Source organism: Coturnix japonica, chromosome 5, assembly GCF_001577835.2.
Source record: "Coturnix japonica isolate 7356 chromosome 5, Coturnix japonica 2.1, whole genome shotgun sequence".
Lineage (NCBI taxonomy): Eukaryota > Metazoa > Chordata > Aves > Galliformes > Phasianidae > Coturnix > Coturnix japonica.
Window position 1 is genome coordinate 9,861,276 of NC_029520.1, and position 22,626 is coordinate 9,883,901.

The following is a 22,626-nucleotide window of genomic DNA, read 5'->3' on the forward strand; positions in this document are numbered from 1 at the left end:
CCCAAACCCCACCTTTCTGGATTATCTGAATCAATCTGGGACTGAAGCCAAAGTCACCTGCTATATAAGACCGAGGGAGCACAGGTGAACTACTCTTCCTGACCAACCTTAGACTGGCATCCTTCTGCCAAACTCCACTCAAGATGGGGTTTGGTAGGGGGATATGGCTACCAGAATGGGCTTTCCTTTTAGCACTTTGCTGTACCCACCAGATAGGTAAGGAGTTAACTCTTTTATTATTGCTTAGATCTAATAATATATCTTAAGGAACTAAACTCATTTTTATGTTTCACTGAACAAACGGTTGCACTTAAACTATCTTTGCATCCTTGCTTTTTTTTTTTTTTTTTTATTTTAAATTTACATTACATATTTGGTGTCTGTCTATTAACTGGACTGATTTAATTTCACACTGCCCCAAGCCACTGAATATAACTACAGTTGATAAATAGTCTTAGAAATTAAATCAAAAAGAACTATTATTCATGACTTAAAGTACTAAGTGTACAGTAGTCCTTGTGCCTTACAAAAGCGTTTCATTTCCTTTGCATTTTATAGTAAGAATGATTACAAATGTTCTGATCTTTTTATGAAATTTAAAGCACTACATTTTCCAGTTGCTAGATCAGGCTACAGGTTAGTATTTTCCAGTATCTTGTCACCTACTAGAACTAAACACCAGATTACTCTGGCCAATTCCTTTGCAAAAGAGACTAGAAGAATGTATTCATGTGACAGTGATTTTCAGTAATTAATTGTGTGCCAGTACTACATTAGGTATAATATTTACATAAATTGTTGATCTTTAGTATGAAAATCACTGGGAGGTTAATTTGTTGCATTGCAATTCATCATTTTGTGCACTTTTTTCTCTTGTTTATTGTATCACATTAACTGAGGCCAATCTTGGCAGATTTTGTTAATATTCAGTCATGTTCAATTAATTGGACTATGCAGATAGAAATTATCTGCTTGAATATAAGCTTGCTAAGTCAGTCCCATTTGTGTACAGTAACTACTTCCTACATTTAAAAATCTTCAAATTGCTTTTCAATTTACCTTGTGGATCATTTTCCAAACATTAAAAAATAAGCGTAGATACAATTTTAGGCTACTTTACCTCACATGAAATAAGCACTAAAATACCACTAAGTTGACTTAAGCACAAAAGTACAACTCACCTACAGTGTAAGCTTACATTTAGAGTCATGCAGTATCAATCAAAAGATCCTCAGACCTTCTTTGTATGAGAAAGTTATTTATATTGTGCAATGCTAACCTGATAAATTACTTTGAAAAATGAATGGTGGTGAAACCAAATCTGGCAAACGCTTCTTCTTTCAAATCACACTAGGTGGAAAATATATTCAGATGTCCTGACTGACTACAGAATATTGGCCTTATCCCATGCTATCTTCCCATTTTGCGCCTAGCTTTATCCTTGGGGTCAAATTCCAACTGTTATGAGTTGCAATGAGAATTGTGCATATAGGGTAGCAGCTGGATAGTGGCTTGACAAGGTGCATCCAGAAATATTTGTAATCAAAGATCGAATTACCATGTATATTCTTGGAAGCAATAGGTATCTATTTTCATAAGGATCAACAACATGGCATTGTGCAATTGCTAGATAAACTAATACAGCTAGAATTTCCTTGGAAATAATACTTGCTTAATAATAAAAAACAAAAACTGCATTTCCCTGAGAAAAATTAACAGACTAAAAGACATGTGTATACTGTTTTGTTCTGTCACAAAAGTTCTCACGCTTTTAACTAAACATTCACAATATTTTAAAGAGTATTGTCTCTTAGGTGAAGTCAGGATGATTCTGCATCCACTGAAGTTCCTACAAATGTGTTGAATGAAAGCAAATTCTATCCTATTAATAAGACTCACAGAGGCATTTGTTATATTTTCTCAACAACTGTAATGGTACGAATGTATTTACCTAATGATATTATCTGTGATACTGAAAGACCAACAGAAAGCGGAAAAAGGTTAAAGTTACTTTTTTGTACGTCACTAATGGTAAAGTATAAAGGTAAATGAGATGAGAACAAAAGCTTAGGGATGAAAGGAAACTTCTGCAGACACTAAAACAAGTGGAGATGGTGAAGCTACCCAGAACACCCTTCCAAAATTAGGAGTCTCTTGGGTTTGTCTTTGGAAGTTTGAATACCTTCAGATAGGCATCCTTCAGCTCTGAGATCCAGTACTCAGTTTGCTTACATGGTGTGTATTTCCAGTAGAAATCCTTGTTAGGTATGGTTGTCTAATCCAGTTCTAAGTTTATGACTCTGTCTATTGTATAATGTGTAAGGGGACCTAGAACTAATTGCACAGGCAGCTCTTCTTCAACTGGCAAGTACTCTAGACATCAGAAGTTCAAACATGAGTCATTTCATCAGCTAAGTCCTCTGAGGATTTATACTTGGCATGTTGTAGGTTGGAATTACATGTTTACTTATAAAAAACAGGAGCTTAGAGCACCAAACTTGGAACATAGGATCAGGTGTTTTTTCTAAGCATGATAGTTGGGCCATGTGTCAAAAGCAATTCAAAACTAATGGAGACAGAATAAAGAGAAGGAGAATTCAGATGGAAGACAAGTGATGTTGTTGAGCTACTATTTTACTAGAGGTACAAAAATAATAATTGAAGCAGAACAGTTCTGATCTAGCTAAGAGCCATAATCACGTGGCCACATGTCCTGGCTTTTTTTTTTTCCAGTCTGAGTCCTTTGGTGCTATCTAAATGCTTCACGGAAATATTTGATTTATACTGCATATTTGTATCCATTCCTCACATCTTCAGTGAATAATAAAAGTGCCTAAAAACCTTCCTAGCAAATTCCTGGAAAATAATTGTAGAATCATAGAGTCACAGAACAGCTTGGGTTAAAAGTGATTGTTATAATCAAAGTTTTCTATTTCCTCCTTAGTCGGTGTAGATGTAATGAAAAGCCAGCTATGCTTTTGTACTAGGCTAATTTGGTATAGCTTAACCCTTTGTATTGGTTGTTGTGTCTGAAGAGCTCCAATACGCAGAGCTGTGAATTTCTGCCTATGCTAACACAATTTGGAGTTTCATAAAAGGGTCAAAACTACAAGGTAGAAAATGGAGATCTTCACGGCTGAAAACAATTTCTTATGATTGAATTATGCAGAATTTGAAATGTAATATGGACTTTTAACCTGACTCACATCCTGTATAAATCAACGCCAGGCTTAACACTGTCATCTTAGCATGCTCTTCTTTTCTTTCTAGGTCAGTTTTAGATGGAAGTTTTTGAATTGTTATACTAGGTTTGCTTTTTCTTTCTTATTCTTTTTTTTCTTCTTTTACAGTTTCATCTGAGGTGAAAATCATCCAGCAGACGACAAATCCAGTGATAACACGTAAGTTAAGTAAATGAAATGTATTCAGTAAGTATTTAGTTTTAGAAGATTTAAACGAAGGAATTTAATACAAACGGGGAAATGCATTGGTAAAGGGAGTCATGAAGTCATAAGAGGAGAAAGAGATCAGTTAAGAAACAGCATAATGTTGAACTGTTATCTTGTATGAACTGTGAACAACTAAATAATCTACTTGAATGTAACTACAACCATTTACAGGGATATATATGATGAACAGTAGAAAGAGGATGGAGAATGAATACATGGTGACTTATTTTGTGATGGATAGATGGATGGAAAATAACAAAGGGAGGTGGGCAGGAGAAAACTATGAAAGAATGAGGCCTTTGAAAATGTGATTCACCATGTTAAGGCTAGGACTTTTAAGTCATTTTTTACAGCTAGTTTTAAATTCACAGCTTCCAACCCTGCTCACAATGGCCGTGTATGCAGTACATGGGGCAACTTCCACTTCAAGACTTTTGATGGAGACATTTTCTACTACCCTGGGCTCTGTAATTATGTTTTTGCATCTCACTGCAATGCTCCCTATGAAGAGTTCAACATCCAGATTAGGCGTACACTGGTGGAAAATGTTCCGATAATCCACCGCATTGCCATAAAACTTGAAGGTATAGCTGTTGAGCTAACAAAGGATGTTGTCTTGATCAACAGCAACAGGTGAGTTTGTTCACACCACTTGTTTGATAAATACAGATGGGTTTAGTTGTTTGTTGTTGTTTTTTTCAAATTGGCCAAGTACTTTCTTGCATAATGGGGAAAAATTAGCATTCTTCAATAAGTCTGACAGTTTTATACATAGAAATAATGAATAAATTGCTATTAATTCGAGTCACAATAAATCAAAGATTATCTCAAAAACTAAATTTCTATAAAAAATCCTGAGGTTAGATTCAAATTTAAATCCACATCTGATGGTACTGGACTATTTTAATTGCTTTTCTTTCCACACAACTGCATTATATCCCTGTAAGATACTCAAAAACACAAGCCTTTTTTTTTCCCTCTTTATCAAACATCTGGCTCAGAAAATATTTAGCATTCATTCTACCTTTCTTATAGAGTTCAACTGCCATACAGTCAAGCTGGAATTACCATAGAGAGAAGCAGCATTTATGTGAAAGTTATCAGCAAAGCAGATATTGTATTTATGTGGAACCAACATGACAGTATCTTGGTAAGAACAGCTCTTGGACCTGTCTACACCTTCAGATCAGACAAAATGCTTATCTTTGATTAGGATAATACTTGTTTAGAAGTTACTATTGCCTTTCCATCTTATGCTGTTGAGCAGTTTTTCCTTAATAAAGACAGTTTTGAATCCAGGTAGTCCCAAAGGAAATTATGTGGATTTACTTCTTTTTGATAGCAGAATTCTGCTTAAAATAGGGTGAAAAACCACTTTCACTATCATTAATATATTACCATCATTGCAGGTCTAACTTACCTCTTGTAATACAATTTTTGAGCAGAATTTCTCTCTCCCAGGAAAGCATTTTTGCTGTGAATTTGATTTTCTTTCTGAAAAATGGAGAGAGAAAGGCTGGGCACTCTACACACATTGCAGTGAAAACCTAAGTCTACATTAATAGTTTGGAGTTCATGTTGTAAATCAAATCTAAGACGACTCTTCATTCTATCCCTCAAGTTTAAATTACATTTCTAAATAAAATTACATAGCTCTGATGAAAAATAGGGTCAGCAGGTACAAGTGTTTTTTATGATCTTAAATATATTTAACAATGTGTATACTAATTTCTATCAACATATTGCCTATCTTTTTAGTTGGAACTACATGAGAAATATGCCAATCAGACCTGTGGTCTCTGTGGGGACTTCAATGGAATTCCAGTTTACAATGAGTTCTATTCAAACAGTAAGTTTTTTAAATATCAGAAATTGGTTTCCAGAGTGTTCAAAATGTATTCTGCTTTCTATCAGCATTAACATCATCATCATTCCTCTTTCCTAGCCTGTTGAGGGATACTCAGAAGTTATGATTCAATCTTTGTTGAAAAACATAATAAAAAACAAAGCAGATAATGTATTAAGTACTTAAAGGTATTAGCCAGTTTCTCACTAATAACATAAATATTTAAATATATCCAGTAAAATAAAATGTAATTGTAATATCTAGTCAGTGCATTTATTGTTTCAGTTCTGTCATAAAAATAATTCTAATAGTAACATATCAATTCTGACGTGAAAAGCCTGAGAAATAGATCTTTTGTCTATATTGAGTCCATTACGTATACTGTCAGAAGTTTGAATTTATAATCCTATTCCACAAAATATATTCACATTTGCCTTCTTATATGCATAGTCTATATGTAAACCTCTGTTATTCTATCCATTCTCAATTTGAGTGTTTTCCTAAACCTTGTTTCTCAGCAGACTCCATTGTAGAAATCCCTATTATTTTCTCTCTTCCCTGCACAAACTCAGTATCATCTGAAAGCCATCTGTTGTTTTTTTTCCAGTTCAAATCTTAGTTTGTGTTTAGATGTAGTAGGCTGAAAATTGTTTTCTAATGCTTTTTCCAGGTAATGATGTCAGTGTTTATTTTGGAAGGAATGATGATAAAATGAAAAGACTCGAGGGAAATAGCTGCCTTAACTAGTCTTGAAAAGAAGTCTAGACAAGTGGAAAATATACTGGCGAGTTGCATTGACCAAGAAAACCTGAACAACCCTCATTATTAAATTTCTTTTGCACAGATATCAGAATGACAGCCTTACAGTTTGGGAATATGCAAAAAATGGATGGGCCAACAGAGTACTGTGAAGACCCTACTCCTTCCCCACAAGATAGTTGCACATATGACTTTGTAAGTATCTTTTTGATTATTCCTTAATTTTTCTTTCACATTTATCTGTATCATTCTACAGCTTCAGAGGAGCTGACAGGAAAAGACCTAGGGCAATAGTATGAAAAGAGGGATATGAAATTCAATTGAAGAATAATCTAGCAAAAAATAAAAATTTGCTCCTTTCTATTTTCTGAAAGTTTTCTTGTGTGTTTGTTTGTTTGTTTTCTCCCCAGGATGACATATGTCAGAAAACATTGACCAGCTTTGCATTTTCGGACTGTAATGCCCTAGTCAATGTTACTGACTACATTCTGGCTTGCCAAGAAGACTTGTGCCGCTCTGAAGAGTCCAAAAACAGCTCATGTATCTGTGATACTTTTGCTGAGTACTCCCGGCAGTGTGCTCATGCTGGTGGGGAACCTCTGAACTGGAGAACCTCAAAACTGTGCCGTAAGTATTAGTGGAGATGACACTATTTTGTGTTGGGTAAATAAATATAAATGAGTTCTCAACTAATGATGAGTGTGCATTGGAAATTACAGGCATTTACTGGGGGGTTCTGATGTACAAGCTCCAGCAAGACTAAAGGGAAAGAACTAAGAGTTTTAATGCAAACTGGCTTAAAAAATATCACTTACTCAAGAGCTGAAGTGTCATTTAAATGAATTGGGACAGTAATGAAAATAAATACAGGGAGGAGGAGGAAGAAGGGTGATTTGCTTATTTTCTGTTTCTCTCCTTTTTTTCATGGTGGCGACAGTATTTTTTACCCCCACTGACTAATTGATTGAGTCTTCACTGGTCTTTGGGTGGTTTATCATTTAATCTCCTCTAGCTTGGTTTGAGGAGTTTGTACCACTGTAATCTTCAGAGGTTTTCACTGAATTAAATGCCTGCATGTTATTAGTGTAGCTGTTGATACTGTCACCAACATTTGTTTCAAATTAAAATCCACTGGGATACTATTTGCCCTTCCAACAATATCTGAAAAATCTGAATATACTAAAGCTATAGAAACTTGTTTCTTACATTTCCCTAGTAATGCAGATGTTCTTGAAAAGGCCAACTTTAACAGAAACCTTGCTAACTTTGGAAACCATTTTCTTGGTGTGCCTAGAAATCGGTTTTGCCATCGGTTAAGTCTTTCTTTACCCTGATCATGAAAACCTAATCTCAACTGTAAAACATAGATCTGAGTGGGTAAAATTAAAGATTTTGAGAAGTGGGTCTGTGGTTTAGCGTGGTTTTAAATCTAGCTCAAAAAAATGTAAGTGAACATACTTATTTTCGTGTACAGTGAACTAGAGATACTTCAGAATGAAAATACTCTCCTTCTATTAACGTTTCAGCCAAGAAATGTCCGTACAACATGCAGTATTCAGAGTGCAGCTCCCCCTGCGCTGACACATGCACTAATCCTGAACGATCTCAGTTTTGTGAAGAGCACTGTATGGATGGTTGTTTCTGCCCCCAAGGCAAGTTCTTATATACTCACATTTCTGATCTCAAAATAAACAAGGCAGGTTCCATGAGGCTTAAGGCCCTTCTATTTGCATTTTTCACAGCTGCAAGTGATAAGTATTTATCATTTATCAACTGAGGAAAGACATATGAATTAATTGCCAGTGCACACGCAATATTTAGAAAGCAGGAAAGCAGAAAAGCAAACAGATCAAGGCTAGTCTTTCAACAAGCCACCTGTACTAAAATAACTCCTTTTCAATGCAGATGGAATTTAAGAATACAAAGGTTGAAAGTCTGTAAATTGGCATAGTCCTGCTGTTCTTGGTATATCTATGACAGTTCACAGCAGCTGCAGATCTGTCTTCAGGGCAATGTTTAGTAGCGAACAAAAATGGTTATTTTCCCATGTATGGAAAATGCCTCTTTAATTGATTAAGTTTTGTGTTTTGTTGTTGTTTTTTTTTTAACTTAAGGAACCGTTTTTGATGACATAAACAATTCTGGCTGCATCTCCCGTCAGCAGTGCTCCTGTATTTACAATGGCAACACTTATGCTCCAGGAACTTCTTTCTCAGAGCAGTGCCATTCCTGGTAACCCTTACTATTTTCTTAACTCATTATTTCCTCTAATATATTTAATGGGTTTAATGGTTTATTATTTGCAATTGCATCATCAGTAATTGATATGTGTATTTAACAGACTGCCATAGTTCCAAAATAACCCCAAAGAACATTCTTTGTTTTATTTAGCAACAGCCTTAACTGTCTTTGCACTTGAGCTCAACGTGATCAAAGTAAGGATTTACAGTGTTTAGATTTCTCACCAGTGAATTCAAGTGCTTCCTCTTTATTTTATTCAAACATTTGGACTTCTCTAAAGGGAATGAAGTTGCAGTAATTTACATATTTGCAAATATTTATTTTCTCTGAAGAAAACAAGAGATGCTACACAAGAGACATTTCACAATTATTAATCCTGTACCTGTGCGGTACCACATTACCTTAGGAAACAGATATACTCTGCATCAGGAGTAGATTTGGAGTCACATTTCTCTTAGTTTCTTACACATCTGTACAAGAAAACAGAAGAGATTTTAATTTGGCATTGTGTTTCATATTAGCTACAGAAGACAAGCAATTGCTCATGCAGCTCCTGTTGCTATTGAGTTAGCCTGTCCAAAAAAGGAATAGAACCAAATGAGCAAAGTGGCTGCATATCACGGTCACTCCCTTTAATGCTTTGCATCATATATTCACAATGCTTGAGAAAGTCTTAAACCTGGATTTACTGTGTATTCAAACTGTAGACTGAAAGGGAATAGCAGTGCTAAACCTAATGTTATTATAATTTCTAGAAGTCTGGACTGCTATCACTGATTTCAGCTAAGTTCGTCTTGTCTCTTCCAGTACATGTAATGGAGGCAAATGGATTTGTGAAGACATGTCATGTCCAGGAACATGTTCCGTAGAGGGAGGCTCACACATTTCTACATATGATAAAAAGCATTATGATGTCTATGGAGACTGCACTTATGTCCTTTCTAAGGTGAGAATCAAATATTACTTGGTCATAAAGCCCTACATGCTTGTGGAAAGGACAGCTGATCTCAATCAACAACTTTGAAACTTATGTCTTTTGACATATGTAGACTGAATTGCTTCAGTTAATCAGACACTTACTGAAATGTATTCTGCCATTCAGATGACTTAATTATCAGCTAACTATTAGGATGTCATGCAACAGTATATGGTAGTTTTGAGGCTATTTCCAGTTCTGTGATACAATAAATGCTGACTGCATTTAGTAGCATTAAACCAAATTGTATTCCAAGTCTGAAAAAAATGCACTAACCGTTCAAAAAAATAAAATCTTTAATAAGTAAGACTAACTTTTTTTTTTTTCTTGGAAGCTGAAATATAGAAAAATCAGTTCAAGTCAACTGATGCATTTTATTTAAATTTTGAACCATTATAAAAAACAAGTTAAGAGAAATAAAAAAGTAAAACATTCATTATAATCAAAACATTTTGTTACAATAATGTGTGAGTGAAATTGTTTGACCTTTTTGATCTGTTTCTTCTTTGCTTTCTTTCTTCCCATTTCCACAATTCAGTCTAAAAAAACAAACAAATCACTCTTTGTTACTGCTGATACTGTAAAGATACTGGAAAGAGATAATTTGACAGGACAATTTCTGTAATTAGCATTTCACTGAGTAACTGTTGGGACTTTTATTTATTTTCAGCACTCTGAAGATGAAATATTCACCATCCTGGCAGAACTTCGCAAATGTGGCCTGACAAACACTGAAACATGCTTAAAGACAGTGACCCTCAGCTTGAATAAAGGACAAACGGTAATAAAGCAAAATAAGCATGAGAAAAAACTGTTAATAACATGGGGAGCAAAGCATCTATGTCTATATCGGGTTAGGGAATTGCACTTATTTCCATATATGGGATAAGTACATGTTAGGTTTTTATCAAGTGAAAATAAACTATTTTTGTTATGAAAATGAAATATTAGATTTGGCTTTGTGGAATTTCATTAAGAAAAAGCTGAAAAAGCTCTTTTTCTGCCATTTAGATGAAAACACATGAGCTTGTAATTTAAAAGCTACACGTACAACAGTAGTGGGTGTGATTCATCATAAAGTTTTGTTCATAAAAACCAAGATGATAGAATTTACTAATCAGTTGAGAAAGACTCTTCAAAACCCATTTTTCTTTGGCAAGGAAAATTAGTTAAGAGCATAAAGTGGAAAGAGAGAAAAGTGTTGAAATCACAAAAATTACTCCTTTTAATTAATTGCTCTTTTTAAGTAATATCACCAGAGTCACCACTATTATTACTCTTTGGACTCTAATAGTCCTTCACATGATTACCTGTTGTTCCTCTTCCTTAACAGCTCATTGAGGTCAAAACTGATGGTAGTGTGTTTGTGAACTCGATCTACACCCAGCTACCAATCTCAGCAGGTATTTTTAATTTTAACATTCACCTCTGATGTTGTGGGACAATGAAATCATAAAATAGAAGGCATTATTTTTAGAGCAGCCTTCGCACCTTGATGTACTCTGTCCTTCATTTAACCTCCTCCAGAAAGTAATCATTCTGTTTTTTCTTTTATAGCCAATGTCACTATCTTTAAACCTTCATCATTCTTCGTCATCATACACACAAATATTGGTATCCAGGTTGAACTCCAGATCACACCCATCATGCAGGTGTTTGTGCGATTAGACCCTGTATTCAAAGGCCAGACTTGTGGTAAGTGAATGAAACTGGAGAGTATCTTGCTAAATGTCTTTTGTGGAGTACAAGCAGTATAAACTTTTCACTGGTTTTCAACAGGTCTTTGTGGAAATTTCAATAATGTTCAAACTGATGACTTTAAGGCCATAAGTGGAGTAATTGAGGGAACAGCAGCAGCATTTGCTAATACATGGAAAACTCAGGCTTCTTGCCCTGATATCCAGAGCAGTTTTGAGAACCCTTGTGCACTCAGCATCGATAATGGTAAATGCTTAACATTATTTTCCTTATCACTAAGAAAAAAACAACTATTAGAAAGCAAATATAAGAGAATGAAGAATTGTATATTTGGCAAAAATTTACATCTGAAATCAGAATATTTACATTGAGAACACGAGGGCTATATAGTGAAGTAAAGGAGAGTCCTGGAGGCATAATTGAAAGAAACTGTATGATCACTGAAAACAGAACGTCTAAGCTCACAGCTTGATATCAAAAGAGTGGATCACGTGAGCGTCCTTGGAAATTCTTTATTCATGATCTTCACTAACTCTATCTCAGTGCACCTTTGGTTTTAATAACCTTAAAGCACAAGCTGAGTGAGAAGAGACAGGAGGGAAGAGATTTGATGTAATTTCAAGACTGGCTTCACAGATTAGGGAAGTGGGTATATGGGACTAATGAGGTATAAAGAGTAATGTGCATTTGCATGGTTTGTTCTTTTTATAGAAAAATATGCTCAGCACTGGTGTGGACTACTAACTAACAGTGACGGACCTTTTGCTGCTTGTCATTATCTACTGAATCCCTCTACTTACTACACGGTATGTTGATAGACTGGTTTCTCCTTCAGAAACAATAGAAATAGGATCATTACAACTAGCTACCAGGAAAAAACCAATCTCAGACATATTTCCAATCTTCTGCAATGCCTGCATTTTCATTTCTGTGCTACTCTTCTTTCTTTCAACATGTTGCTGTTTTTGTTGTAGCATTATGTTATTTTACTTCTCAGTCTAGGTTTTGTCATTGCAAATGCAAAGGCAGCTGTTTTCTTTTTTGTTTTTGTTTTTGTTTTTTTTTTTTTGGATGGATATACCTATATGGCAGGAGGTTTGCACAAAGGCATATCAGAAGGTTATTTGAAAATTGCAGTTAACTGCCACCTCACCAACCTCACATCTTATCATTAACTACTTGGCACTGAAAGACCATTGGCTAATTATCATCATTGCACTGTCAGTGTGTTGTCAAACTTCCTTCTCACTATAAATGACTCAGGTGTTGATGTGATGAAATGATGTGTCTAGACTGCACAGTGTGAATAAACCTGTACATGCCACTGTGCTATATATTCACAAACATGGGTTCAGATGAAGCTTCTAAATGCAAAACAGACTTTAAAACTACTATTTCCCAATAATTGAAATTAATTTCCATTAGCTTTATTCTCCCCACTAGGAACCTTAAATAAATAATGAAGTTATTCTAGTGTTGTATGTGACTGAGCTTATCTGAAGAAGGATTTGTGCATGAGATTTTAGACTGATAGTCTTAGAAGTGTTGTGATTATATTTTTCTCACATTCCTAGAACTGCATGTTTGACACATGTAACTGTCAAAACAGTGAGGGCTGTCTGTGCGCAGCCCTTTCTTCCTATGTGAGAGCTTGTGCTGCAAGAGGAATCCTAATAGATGGATGGAGGACTGATGTCTGTTGTGAGTACTCTCCTCTTTTTCCTTTCCTGTGAACCCATCAATAAAAACTGTTGATGAAAAAGGTGATTGATGATCCACCTGTTTCTGTACAACTTTGAATTTAACTATAGTTTTCCATATCTTCTAGTGTCATAGAGGTAAATATGACAGATTAGAACAGCAACATTAGTAATACTAACCAGAAACCTATAACAATAAAATAGCAGCACCAAATGGATGTTTCTTTCCAAACTCTCATTTGAAAAAGTATATTCCTTATTACATATATGACTTGACTTAATCTACATGTACAGTAGCTTTCGGTTCAGAAAAACACTGATGTGAAAGATACAGCATAGGCAGAGGTGTATATTATCATTTACTTGTTATTGGTACTACCTACCATTTCTTTCTTCCCAGCAAAAATTACCACCTGGCATTAACAAATTCATTCTCCCTTTTTTTCTCTCTCAAGCAAAGTACACCACCTCATGTCCCAAATCCCTAAGTTACAGCTATACCATTGATTCCTGTCAACCCACTTGTCGCTCTCTGAGTGAGCCTGATGTCACATGCAACATCAAGTTTGTCCCAGTTGATGGCTGCACCTGTGTAAATGGAACCTACATGGATGAAAGTGGTAAATGTGTGCCTGCTAATGAATGCCCCTGCTACTACCGAGGATCTCCCATACCACTTGGAGAAGTTGTCCATGAAAATGGGCTTGTATGGTAAGGGAAGCTTTTGCAAAATGTTCAAGCAATAGTGCATGCATAATAATAATAATTAAAATTTAAAAATAATAATAATAAAAAATAAGCTTCATTTAAACTGTTCTCACCCAGCCCTGCATGAGTTTCAATACAGTACTCTCAGAAACATTTTTTTTAAAACTTTTAAGAACATCATATACTTCCAGATTGATAGAGCACTTGTATATGGGAGTATTTTCTATTTAATTCTGTGACTTTTCAAGCACAAAATACATGACAGGAAAAAACAAAGAGAAATCTGAGGAGAAAGTAAGTAACAAGCAGAAATATATCCATTTCAAACTCTGATTTTTCCTGTTAAGTAAACATATGAAAGCATGATTGGCATTGGTATTGAGAGAAAATCTTCCCTGAGACTGCATAGTGGTGTTCAGGAATTCAGTTCATTCCTTAGAAAGTACCAAAACTTGACAGAGGTAGCTCTCAGTCTCAACACATGGTTACAAGTTAATGTTTTTCCCTCTCTTGCAGCACTTGCCTCCAGGGAAGACTGAATTGCATTGGAGCACCCGATCAAATTCCAGGTTAAATAAACATCTTCCACTTTCACTTGTATTTTTCTCTGTGCCAGGTTTAGGACAGAAATATTTGGTAGAATTGATACTTCCTAATGAATTTTTTAATTACAGAAGTATTTCTATACCATGAAAGGTAGAAGCAAACCTTGGTTCGTGATAAGATCTATTCTAAAAGTTGTTTTTTTTTTTTTCTGATATAGTGGGGAAGGTTCATGGAATTCAATGCTCTGAAGTGAATCTACAATTGGATTTAGCAGACTGAGTTGGAACAGCAGTCCTTACTAACTGAAATGTACAAATTCCAAAGAATTTCTGGATGCCTGTTATAGTTACAGCTGAGTGATAAACCCTATGCCATTGCTTACTTTTCTCACTTCTTTCCTTCCTCTAGTTTGCGAACCTCCCATGTTCTACTTAGACTGTGGAAACAACACAGCAGGAACAACTGGGGCAGAGTGTCAGAAAAGCTGTCAGACTCTGGATATGCAGTGTGTAAGTATGGCATGACTGGATGAAATGGCACTTTCAAGTCTTGTCTGTTATATTTGTGCTACAGTCATTACTGATCTAGCTCTCCTACTCTGAATCTACATCACAGATACTTTGTATACTAAAATCCCAAAAACATGTTATGAATTGTTAACAACAGGATCATCAGAATAAAATATAATAAAGTAACATCCAACTTCTGTAAGATAAGTGTCAAAATTTCTTCAGCTACTGCTCATAGGAGTAATTAGTAGTGAAAATTTTTAGGGCTTTGCCACATATTGTACCTCCTTAGGAGAAAATTACCTGCTGTGACCTGGCTAGGAGCAATCATTCCTTTTCCATATGATAGTGCAATTGTGAATTTCTTGCACATCTAATTATATCTCTCTAAGTGCATGATATCCATTTGTAATGTCATGGATAGGTACCAGAAGAGATGCATCTGTTTTCAATGCTACTCAAACAAACAAACTGAATTTACTTACTTTCTGCTAAAAGCACATTCATTCAATCACAAGTCACTCACCACAAAGCATTGGGCTTCTTCAGCTAACACAGAGCAAATCTTAAGATCCAATATATTTCAAATTTCACAGACTTGAACAAATGCATTTGGGATTAGAATACATCAAATGTTTAGCAGTTTTATATGCTAATACCTTTGACTTTGTTCTGGAGGCCTATAAATACATCAGAGTTTTCTCTGAGCAGAAATAGAACATATGAAGATATTTTAAGTTAATCTAATCTTCATTTTTCTGCTGTGATTATTTTATTCTGAAATTGTATCTTCCTCTTGACCTTTCCAGTATGGCACACAGTGTGTATCTGGCTGTGTGTGCCCATCTGGGCTTGTGTTAGATGGGAAGGGTGGTTGTATTCCTGAAGAGGAATGTCCATGTATTCACAATGGAGCCATGTATCAACCCGGGGAAAAGATCAATGCTGACTGTAATACTTGGTAAGTAATTTCTGGGAAATGGCATTCCAGGTTCCATCATCTGCCTTTAAAAACATCTTAAGCTGTACAGTAATGAGGAGAGATTTAGACTGTGCATTTCATCGATTGATGGGTCTTTCGGGTTTTGACCCAATAAGATGTGCAAGTTTACTTCTGTTGCAGGCAAAAAGCTGAGGCACAGACTGTGAGAAAACCTTTGGGAGTATGGTATCCACTACAGTTTGGCTTTTTTTGCAGTTCATACATTTGGAATAGCAGAACAGAACTTTGCTTTAATACCTCACATGGGAAATGTAAAAGACTGTTTTAACTTCAGAATCAATATAACATTTACCAAGAATGAGATGCCAAACAAATGCCGAGTTTTTGGGATACACCTGCATAAGACAGTGAGCTACTTTATTACTAAAACCTTTAATTCTCATTCCTAGTGTGTGCAAGAATCGGATGTGGGAATGCACCAAAAAACAATGTCTGGGTACGTGTGCTGTTTATGGAGACGGACATTATACCACCTTTGATGACAAAAGGTTCAGCTTCAATGGAAACTGTGAATACACACTAGTCCAGGTACTGTTACTTAACAAAAGTAAAGTGTAATATAATCTTGATCTTATCTGCAACAATAACATATTTTTTCATTTTACTACTCAGAACCACTGCGGGAATAGTGACACAGTGAATGGGACCTTCCAGGTTATCACTGAAAACATTCCCTGTGGCAGCACTGGGACAACTTGCTCAAAATCTATCAAAGTTTTCATAGAGGTATGTAGGTACTGCATTACAGACCAGGGTTTTTTTGTTCTGTACCTGCGTAAGGCTTGGGAGAAGTCAGGATATCCACTGCTGCAGTTTGGAAAAAATGGTTTAAAAAGTAAATCAACTTGTAAATTAAGTTCAGACCAGAATCAGTTAAAGCATTTGTTACAGCTCCCCAGCTTTCTGCCTATTCCACCCTTACAAAGCCATCTTATACTTGACCTTGGACAAACTACAGCTCTACAGGAAAACTGCCTGTAGCAGAAATTTAGCTGATCACATCAGAAGATTCTCTTACTCTTTGCGCTGTAGTTCCTCCACAACTATCTACAGTCTGCTCCATTTAAAATACTTTTTTACCACAATTCCACAAACCTGAGATTTGAGCCACACTGTTGAGAAATATTGCATTCGGATGACGTATTTTCATTAAACAAACTGGTTTTAGTACTCTTAAAAGTGGGGAAAAAAATGTTTTCTAGCACAGCTGTAGCTCTTAGGTTCATTTCTAAGCACGTTTTCCTCCTGTTTCAGCACTATGAACTGATACTCAGTGAGGAGCATGTCAGTGTAATTAAGAGAGGACAAGATGCTGAAGTACCATTCACAGTCCGCTATATAGGTATGTACACAGTGATTGATACCACCAGTGGACTGATCCTCATGTGGGACAAGAAAACCAGCATCTTCATCAAGCTGAGCCCGGAATTTAAGGTAAGGAACTAGCACTTTAAGTCTGGACTGGGTGTTAATTTTTTATCTGACTCAGACAATATCCCAAACAGATGATTTCTCTGGCATTCTTGTAGGTCGTCTTATGTTGTTTTCTATTTCTCTGGTATCTTAGGAAGACATGTAAGCAGTCTGCTGCTGTTTAGAGTGCTCAGGGCAGCATTCAGTTTCTATTTGGCCTGACAGAATCTGAGTTGATAGACTGCTTTTGTGGACTACACTTTGTTAAAATTACTCTGTGAAGCTTGGTAAAACTTATCAGACTTCACTAAGATTACATAGGTACATGTGTAGAAATCAATTCAGTAGTCCTGATCTTGAAAAATCATCCATTAATTCTAGTACACAGTGACACATAAATCCGAATTATCGTACTCCAAGAACAAAGTAAAATACTGTGTAAAATGTTACATATTTTTCAAGAATATATATGAACAAGTGATAAAGAAAGTATGGACAGAAAGTACAAGCCTTGGATTCACAGCATCTGCTATAGTCTATCACCATTTCACATATCAAAATTTGGAATGAGGTATTTCTGGAAATGCAAGGAAAATGCCATTTATTTTTCTATCTGTCAGCAGTGATAATAGTAGATTCAGTGAGTAGGGTGGACTATCAGTACTTATGACAGTTTTGTAAGACTATCTTTTGTACGAGCATCTATTGTACAAAACAAAGCATAAATGAAAAGCACTGTAACATTGTCAACTAGCTGAGTCCTCATTTCCCTTGTTAAAGATACACCTCACAGTTGGTACATCCTCAGAAATGACCAAGACAGTTGTACTGTTCAGATTTAAAAGAAGGAAAGTTGGTAGCTGCCTGTAGCCTTGGTGATCATGTTCTGTTGCTGAGGAAACAGATGGCTGCTTTTCCAGAATATCTAAACATAAAATATCTTCAGTGGGAAGACTGTGGGAAAGTTAGAACAGAATGGCACTCTAAGACCTGAATTTCATGTATTCTTTCAGTTTCAGATCTTTGTTTTCTCACACCCATAATTATTTTATTTCTTTTTGCAGGGCCAGATCTGTGGCCTCTGTGGAAATTATGATGGCAATGGCATCAATGACTTCACTACAAGGAGTCTGTCTGTAGTGGAGAATGTCCTAGAGTTCGGAAACAGCTGGAAAGTATCCTCCACATGTCCTGATGCTAACTTTGTAAAGGACCCATGCTCTACCAACCCTTATCGAAAGTCCTGGTCAGAGAAGCAGTGTAGCATCATCAACAGCGATGTCTTTGCTGCCTGCCACTCACAGGTATCGTCAGGGCAGGAATTCACTCTGTGAAGACTAGGCCTGAGTGTTACTGAATCTAAAATGCCTATCTTCATACGCTTTGTCACATGTGTCTAATTCATTAGAGAGCATGTTTCACTTTGAATTGTGTAACTTCAGTCTGAATCTTGTGCAATTGAACAGATTTACAGCCCCTACCTGTAAGAAATAGTAGGCTATATAGATAGTAGAAAATGACGGTAACTTATTGGGAAAGAAAAATAATTTCAGAATTACTATATATTTTTATGTTGGGTGAACTGGGTAAAATATACCATGTAATGAACACAAATTCAATGAAATAACATTTTGGGGGTAGTAATGAAGCAGCATTAACTGACAGTACATACCAACAATGCAGGATAGTTTTGTGCTCTTCCTATTACCTTAATTATTTCCACTGCTAGAGATCTTCAGGTATGGCTGCCTAATACAGCTTGGGAACATGAAGCTAATCTTTCACTGGGACACAAGTCTAGATGTCTAAAACTATGTCAATATGTGATTTGGATGTATTATCTGGCACTACCTCTGGTGTTTAACAGTGTTTATAAATATAACAAAAGAAACAACCAATACAGGCCTTCCTTCTGAGATACTAATTTTAAGAAAATTAGCCTAGTGATGTTGAGAAAAAGGCAGAATGTATAGTTTAATATTTCTTTTTTTATGACAGGTTGAGCCAGCAAAATATTATCAAGCATGTGTGACAGATGCTTGTGCCTGTGACACTGGAGGAGACTGTGACTGCTTTTGCACAGCAGTAGCTGCCTATGCTCAAGCATGTAATGAAGTTGGTGTCTGCATAGCCTGGAGAACCCCATCAATCTGTCGTGAGTTTTATTTTATATACAGTTCTTCTGAATGCGTAGTAAAACATACAGCAATTCCTTGCTGAGATCTTTGAACGCATATTCTCTGTACCTCATGTACATGCATTGTAAGTGTACTGTGTACTTTTCACAGGGTTTTGATGGTCACACATTTCACCTATTTGTAAGTTTTCAAGGCTGTTCAAGGCAGCATGGTAGGGATCTGAACAGACACGACTCAAAAGAATTTTGGGTTTTTTTCTGAACATGTTCAAATTTATGTTTCTCTTCAGCACTGTTCTGTGATTACTATAATCCACAAGGAGAATGTGAATGGCACTATAAGCCCTGTGGAGCCTCCTGTATGAAGACCTGTAAGAACCCAAGTGGGAAATGCCTCCATAACTTGCCAGGGCTAGAAGGTAAAAAGAGTTTGCAAGTACCCTTAAGTGGATAAATTTGTTAATAATCTTTTGAATTAATGGAGACTGTTTTCTCCATCAGATGCTTTTCCATCATTTAATTCTTTTCAATGTCATTGCATCAACATGAATGGAGATAAAACACAGATAAAAACATCTGTGGCTAAGTCCTTGTAGGCCCTGCAAATGTTATTACTCTGCATTACTTCCTACAGTTACTGGAAAAAAATGTAGTAAAAATTATTGTTGTTAAAAACACAACCTGCAAACACATCCTGCACAAACAAAACCTTTCCTGATTTTCTCTCTTCATGCTTTTACAACTTTTTATATGCCCTTTTTCTTGCCTCAGGCTGCTACCCCAACTGCCCACCAGACAAGCCATATTTTCACGAGGATCAGATGAAGTGCGTCAGTCTCTGTGACTGTTATGATAATGAGGATGGGAAGATATATATGCGGGATAAATGTCAGTCATGGTAAGGCTTAACACATCAACCTAATGGTATACAAGGAAAACCAACTAAACCAGTAATGAGAAATGGCATGTTCCTGTTTCATGACATGATGAGTTTTATGCTGTCTGGCCTTTTCACTGAATGCCAGCTTTATTACTAATTAGTACTATTAGGGTCTATCACATTTTTTGTTCTGCTGAATCATAATTATGTTGTAAATCCTCAGCACAACGATACAACAAGAACAGTAAGTATTTTGAGACTAAACTTCTTCAATTTTCCATTCCTATGGTGGGAAAAAAATTCATTCCAGAAGTGTATATATATATGTATATATATCTAATAAGGAGTCTGCTTCCAAGGATTTTATTACATTCTTATATGGCTAGTAGTATTTAGACTTTCCCTTCTTAACCATGTTTGTTTTTTACCATAAAAAAAAATTCAAGGAAAGTTATCAGTTACCTATTTCTGTTTCTTCATGCTAGAAACTGGCAGAAAGATGACAGCAATACAACTAGATTATAATAAAATAAATGTATTTTCTGCTTTTTATTTTAGCGAGTGCACATCAGAAGGTTTACAGTGCAAGTTTGATGATAAAGGTAAGACAGTTAAGAAGCACTGTTAAAAAAACTAGATAGAGGATACTATTTTTTCATAGGTGACTGACAACAATCTTATTAATCTTATCACTTACAGCATGTTACTGCATATACGAAAACAACACCTATAAATATAATGAACTCATCTACAACACTACAGATGGAAGTGGATGGTGTTTCCGTGCAACATGTGATGTTAATGGAACAATAAACAGAAATATATTTGCATGTGGAATCACAACCCCAACTACCACGTTTGTATTTTCTACCACTCAACCTACAACAGGTATGCATGAATACTCTGCAAAGTAACTTAAAAATATCTGGAAGGGATTGAAAATTCCCTGGAGGGGATGAGCCATCAGCATATAATTTTATTTGAAACTGTTGACTTCTGAAGCAACCAACTTAATTGGCAGCTTCAGAATATACATATATATATATATATATATATATGCAATATATATATATATATTATATATATAAAATACTGCATTTCTCACAAAGTCAGTCTACACTACTGTGGTGTTTTCCAGTGGAAAAATGATCAAACTTACTTGTCTTTGTTCTTTTCAGAATCCCACTTCCCTGCAAATAAAAAAAAAAAACAACAGCAATTCTAGACCAATACAAAAGACAATTACTGGCAAATTAAAAACTACTGACCACATTAGCATAAACAGAAGATAAGAAAATCATTCTGAATGAATGCTCAAATTATTTTAAACAATTTTTTTAATCTTTCCAATCTGATCATCTTTATTAGCCAGAACGTCTACATTATTCCAGCAGCGAACTTATTATAGTGACCATGTAATAGTGAGAAATTGAGAAACGTTTCAGCAAAATTACAGAATACTACGGCAAGAACTGTACAATCAAGTTTAAGTCTTCTATTCAGTGGATGTGACAGTTGTGTGAAGGAATGGGTATATGCATCATACGCTTATTTTCATAATGCTAAGATACTGAAAAGAAATCTCATTTTAAAAAGAAATATTAATATGTATTCCACATGAATATTATATAAATAAACTAAATATTACCTCTTTATAAAATAAATTCACAAATGAATGCCATAATATGATACTAAAATAATTGGAAAAATCATTACTTTCTAAAAATATTTTAAAACTAGTGTAGTTATGTAGCTAAGCAATAGCAAGTAGAAAGTGGTAATGAGAACAAAAATGAGAAAAGGGATACAGGCATGAGATGAAAACCTATATTAAAAGTGAAACTCAAGACTCATTAAGCAACTTCATTAAAAAACAAATTAACATACAAATAATACGAACAGCAATAAATGCATGGAAGGTGAATAATTTTTTTCTGATATTTTTCTTAGTAGGAAAAAAACAAACTTAAATTTCTTCCATTGAATTACAGCAATGACAACCACAACAACAGCAAAAACTGTATGCGTGAAGTACATATGTGAGTGGTCAGAATGGTACGATGGGACACAGCTTGAGAATGAAGAGGAAACATTTCAGAACATCGCAGAAATAGGAAAAAGCACTTGTAATGACACGAGAAGCATAGAATGCAGAGTACACGAACACTCAGATAAGACAATAAACTATAATAACCAAAAAATACAATGCAATAAAACCACTGAATTGGAATGCAATAGCAAAGATAACAAATGCCACAATTATCAAATCAGAGTACTATGCTGCAATTATAAATCATGTTCAGACCTACAAACAACAACTCCAAGACAAACAGAACAAACAATATCTACAGCAAGAGAAACAACAGTGATTACAGTACAGACAATAACAAAACCAACAACAACAATAATAATAACCAACCAACAAGAAAAAGAAACAGCAACAGTATCAACAACAACCAGCAGTACCAGAACCACCACGACCACTCCTCCTGTACCTGGGAGTACAACCACCATCATCACCACTACACCCACTGTGCCCAGCTCGCCCACCACTACTTTCACCACTGGTCCTTGTTACTGCACCTCCAAGGCCAACTCCAGGCTGCACTTGACATTCTGGTCCAAGCTCTCCAGGCTCCTCTCAGGGTAGTTTTCAGCACGGCACCTGATGTCCTGTGGCTGGGCGCAAAGATCAAAACCAGCGGGCACGGATATTTGCAAAGGTCTCAAAGTCTCCATCCTGGCTCCCAGAGCTTGGGAA

At 35.7% G+C, this 22,626-nt stretch overlaps 1 protein-coding gene across 1 annotated transcript; it reads left to right on the forward strand.

Annotated features, from left to right (window-relative positions):
- The first annotated feature begins 109 nt into the window (after positions 1–109).
- Positions 110–22,515, forward strand: LOC107314529 (mucin-5B-like). Its single transcript, XM_015863823.2, has 30 exons — positions 110–216; positions 3,351–3,401; positions 3,821–4,082; positions 4,485–4,599; positions 5,208–5,298; positions 6,140–6,249; positions 6,465–6,681; positions 7,581–7,706; positions 8,169–8,286; positions 9,103–9,241; positions 9,942–10,052; positions 10,605–10,674; positions 10,829–10,966; positions 11,051–11,215; positions 11,681–11,775; positions 12,544–12,670; positions 13,125–13,380; positions 13,894–13,946; positions 14,332–14,432; positions 15,242–15,393; positions 15,825–15,963; positions 16,048–16,161; positions 16,690–16,869; positions 17,913–18,152; positions 18,847–19,003; positions 19,276–19,404; positions 19,757–19,883; positions 20,424–20,467; positions 20,565–20,753; positions 21,857–22,515. The coding sequence occupies exons 1-30, from the start codon at positions 144–146 to the stop codon at positions 22,513–22,515; spliced, it is 4,548 nt and encodes a 1,515-aa protein (XP_015719309.1). The 5' UTR covers positions 110–143.
- Positions 22,516–22,626: the final 111 nt, after the last annotated feature.

Coding starts and splice junctions, on each gene's coding strand:
- LOC107314529 (XM_015863823.2), top strand. CDS start 144: ATGGGGTTTGGTAGGGGGATATGGCTACCAGAATGGGCTTTCCTTTTA. Junction 217..3,350: donor TTGCTGTACCCACCAGATAG/GTAAGGAGTTAA, acceptor CTTCTTTTACAG/TTTCATCTGAGGTGAAAATC. Junction 19,405..19,756: donor TAACTTGCCAGGGCTAGAAG/GTAAAAAGAGTT, acceptor TTCTTGCCTCAG/GCTGCTACCCCAACTGCCCA.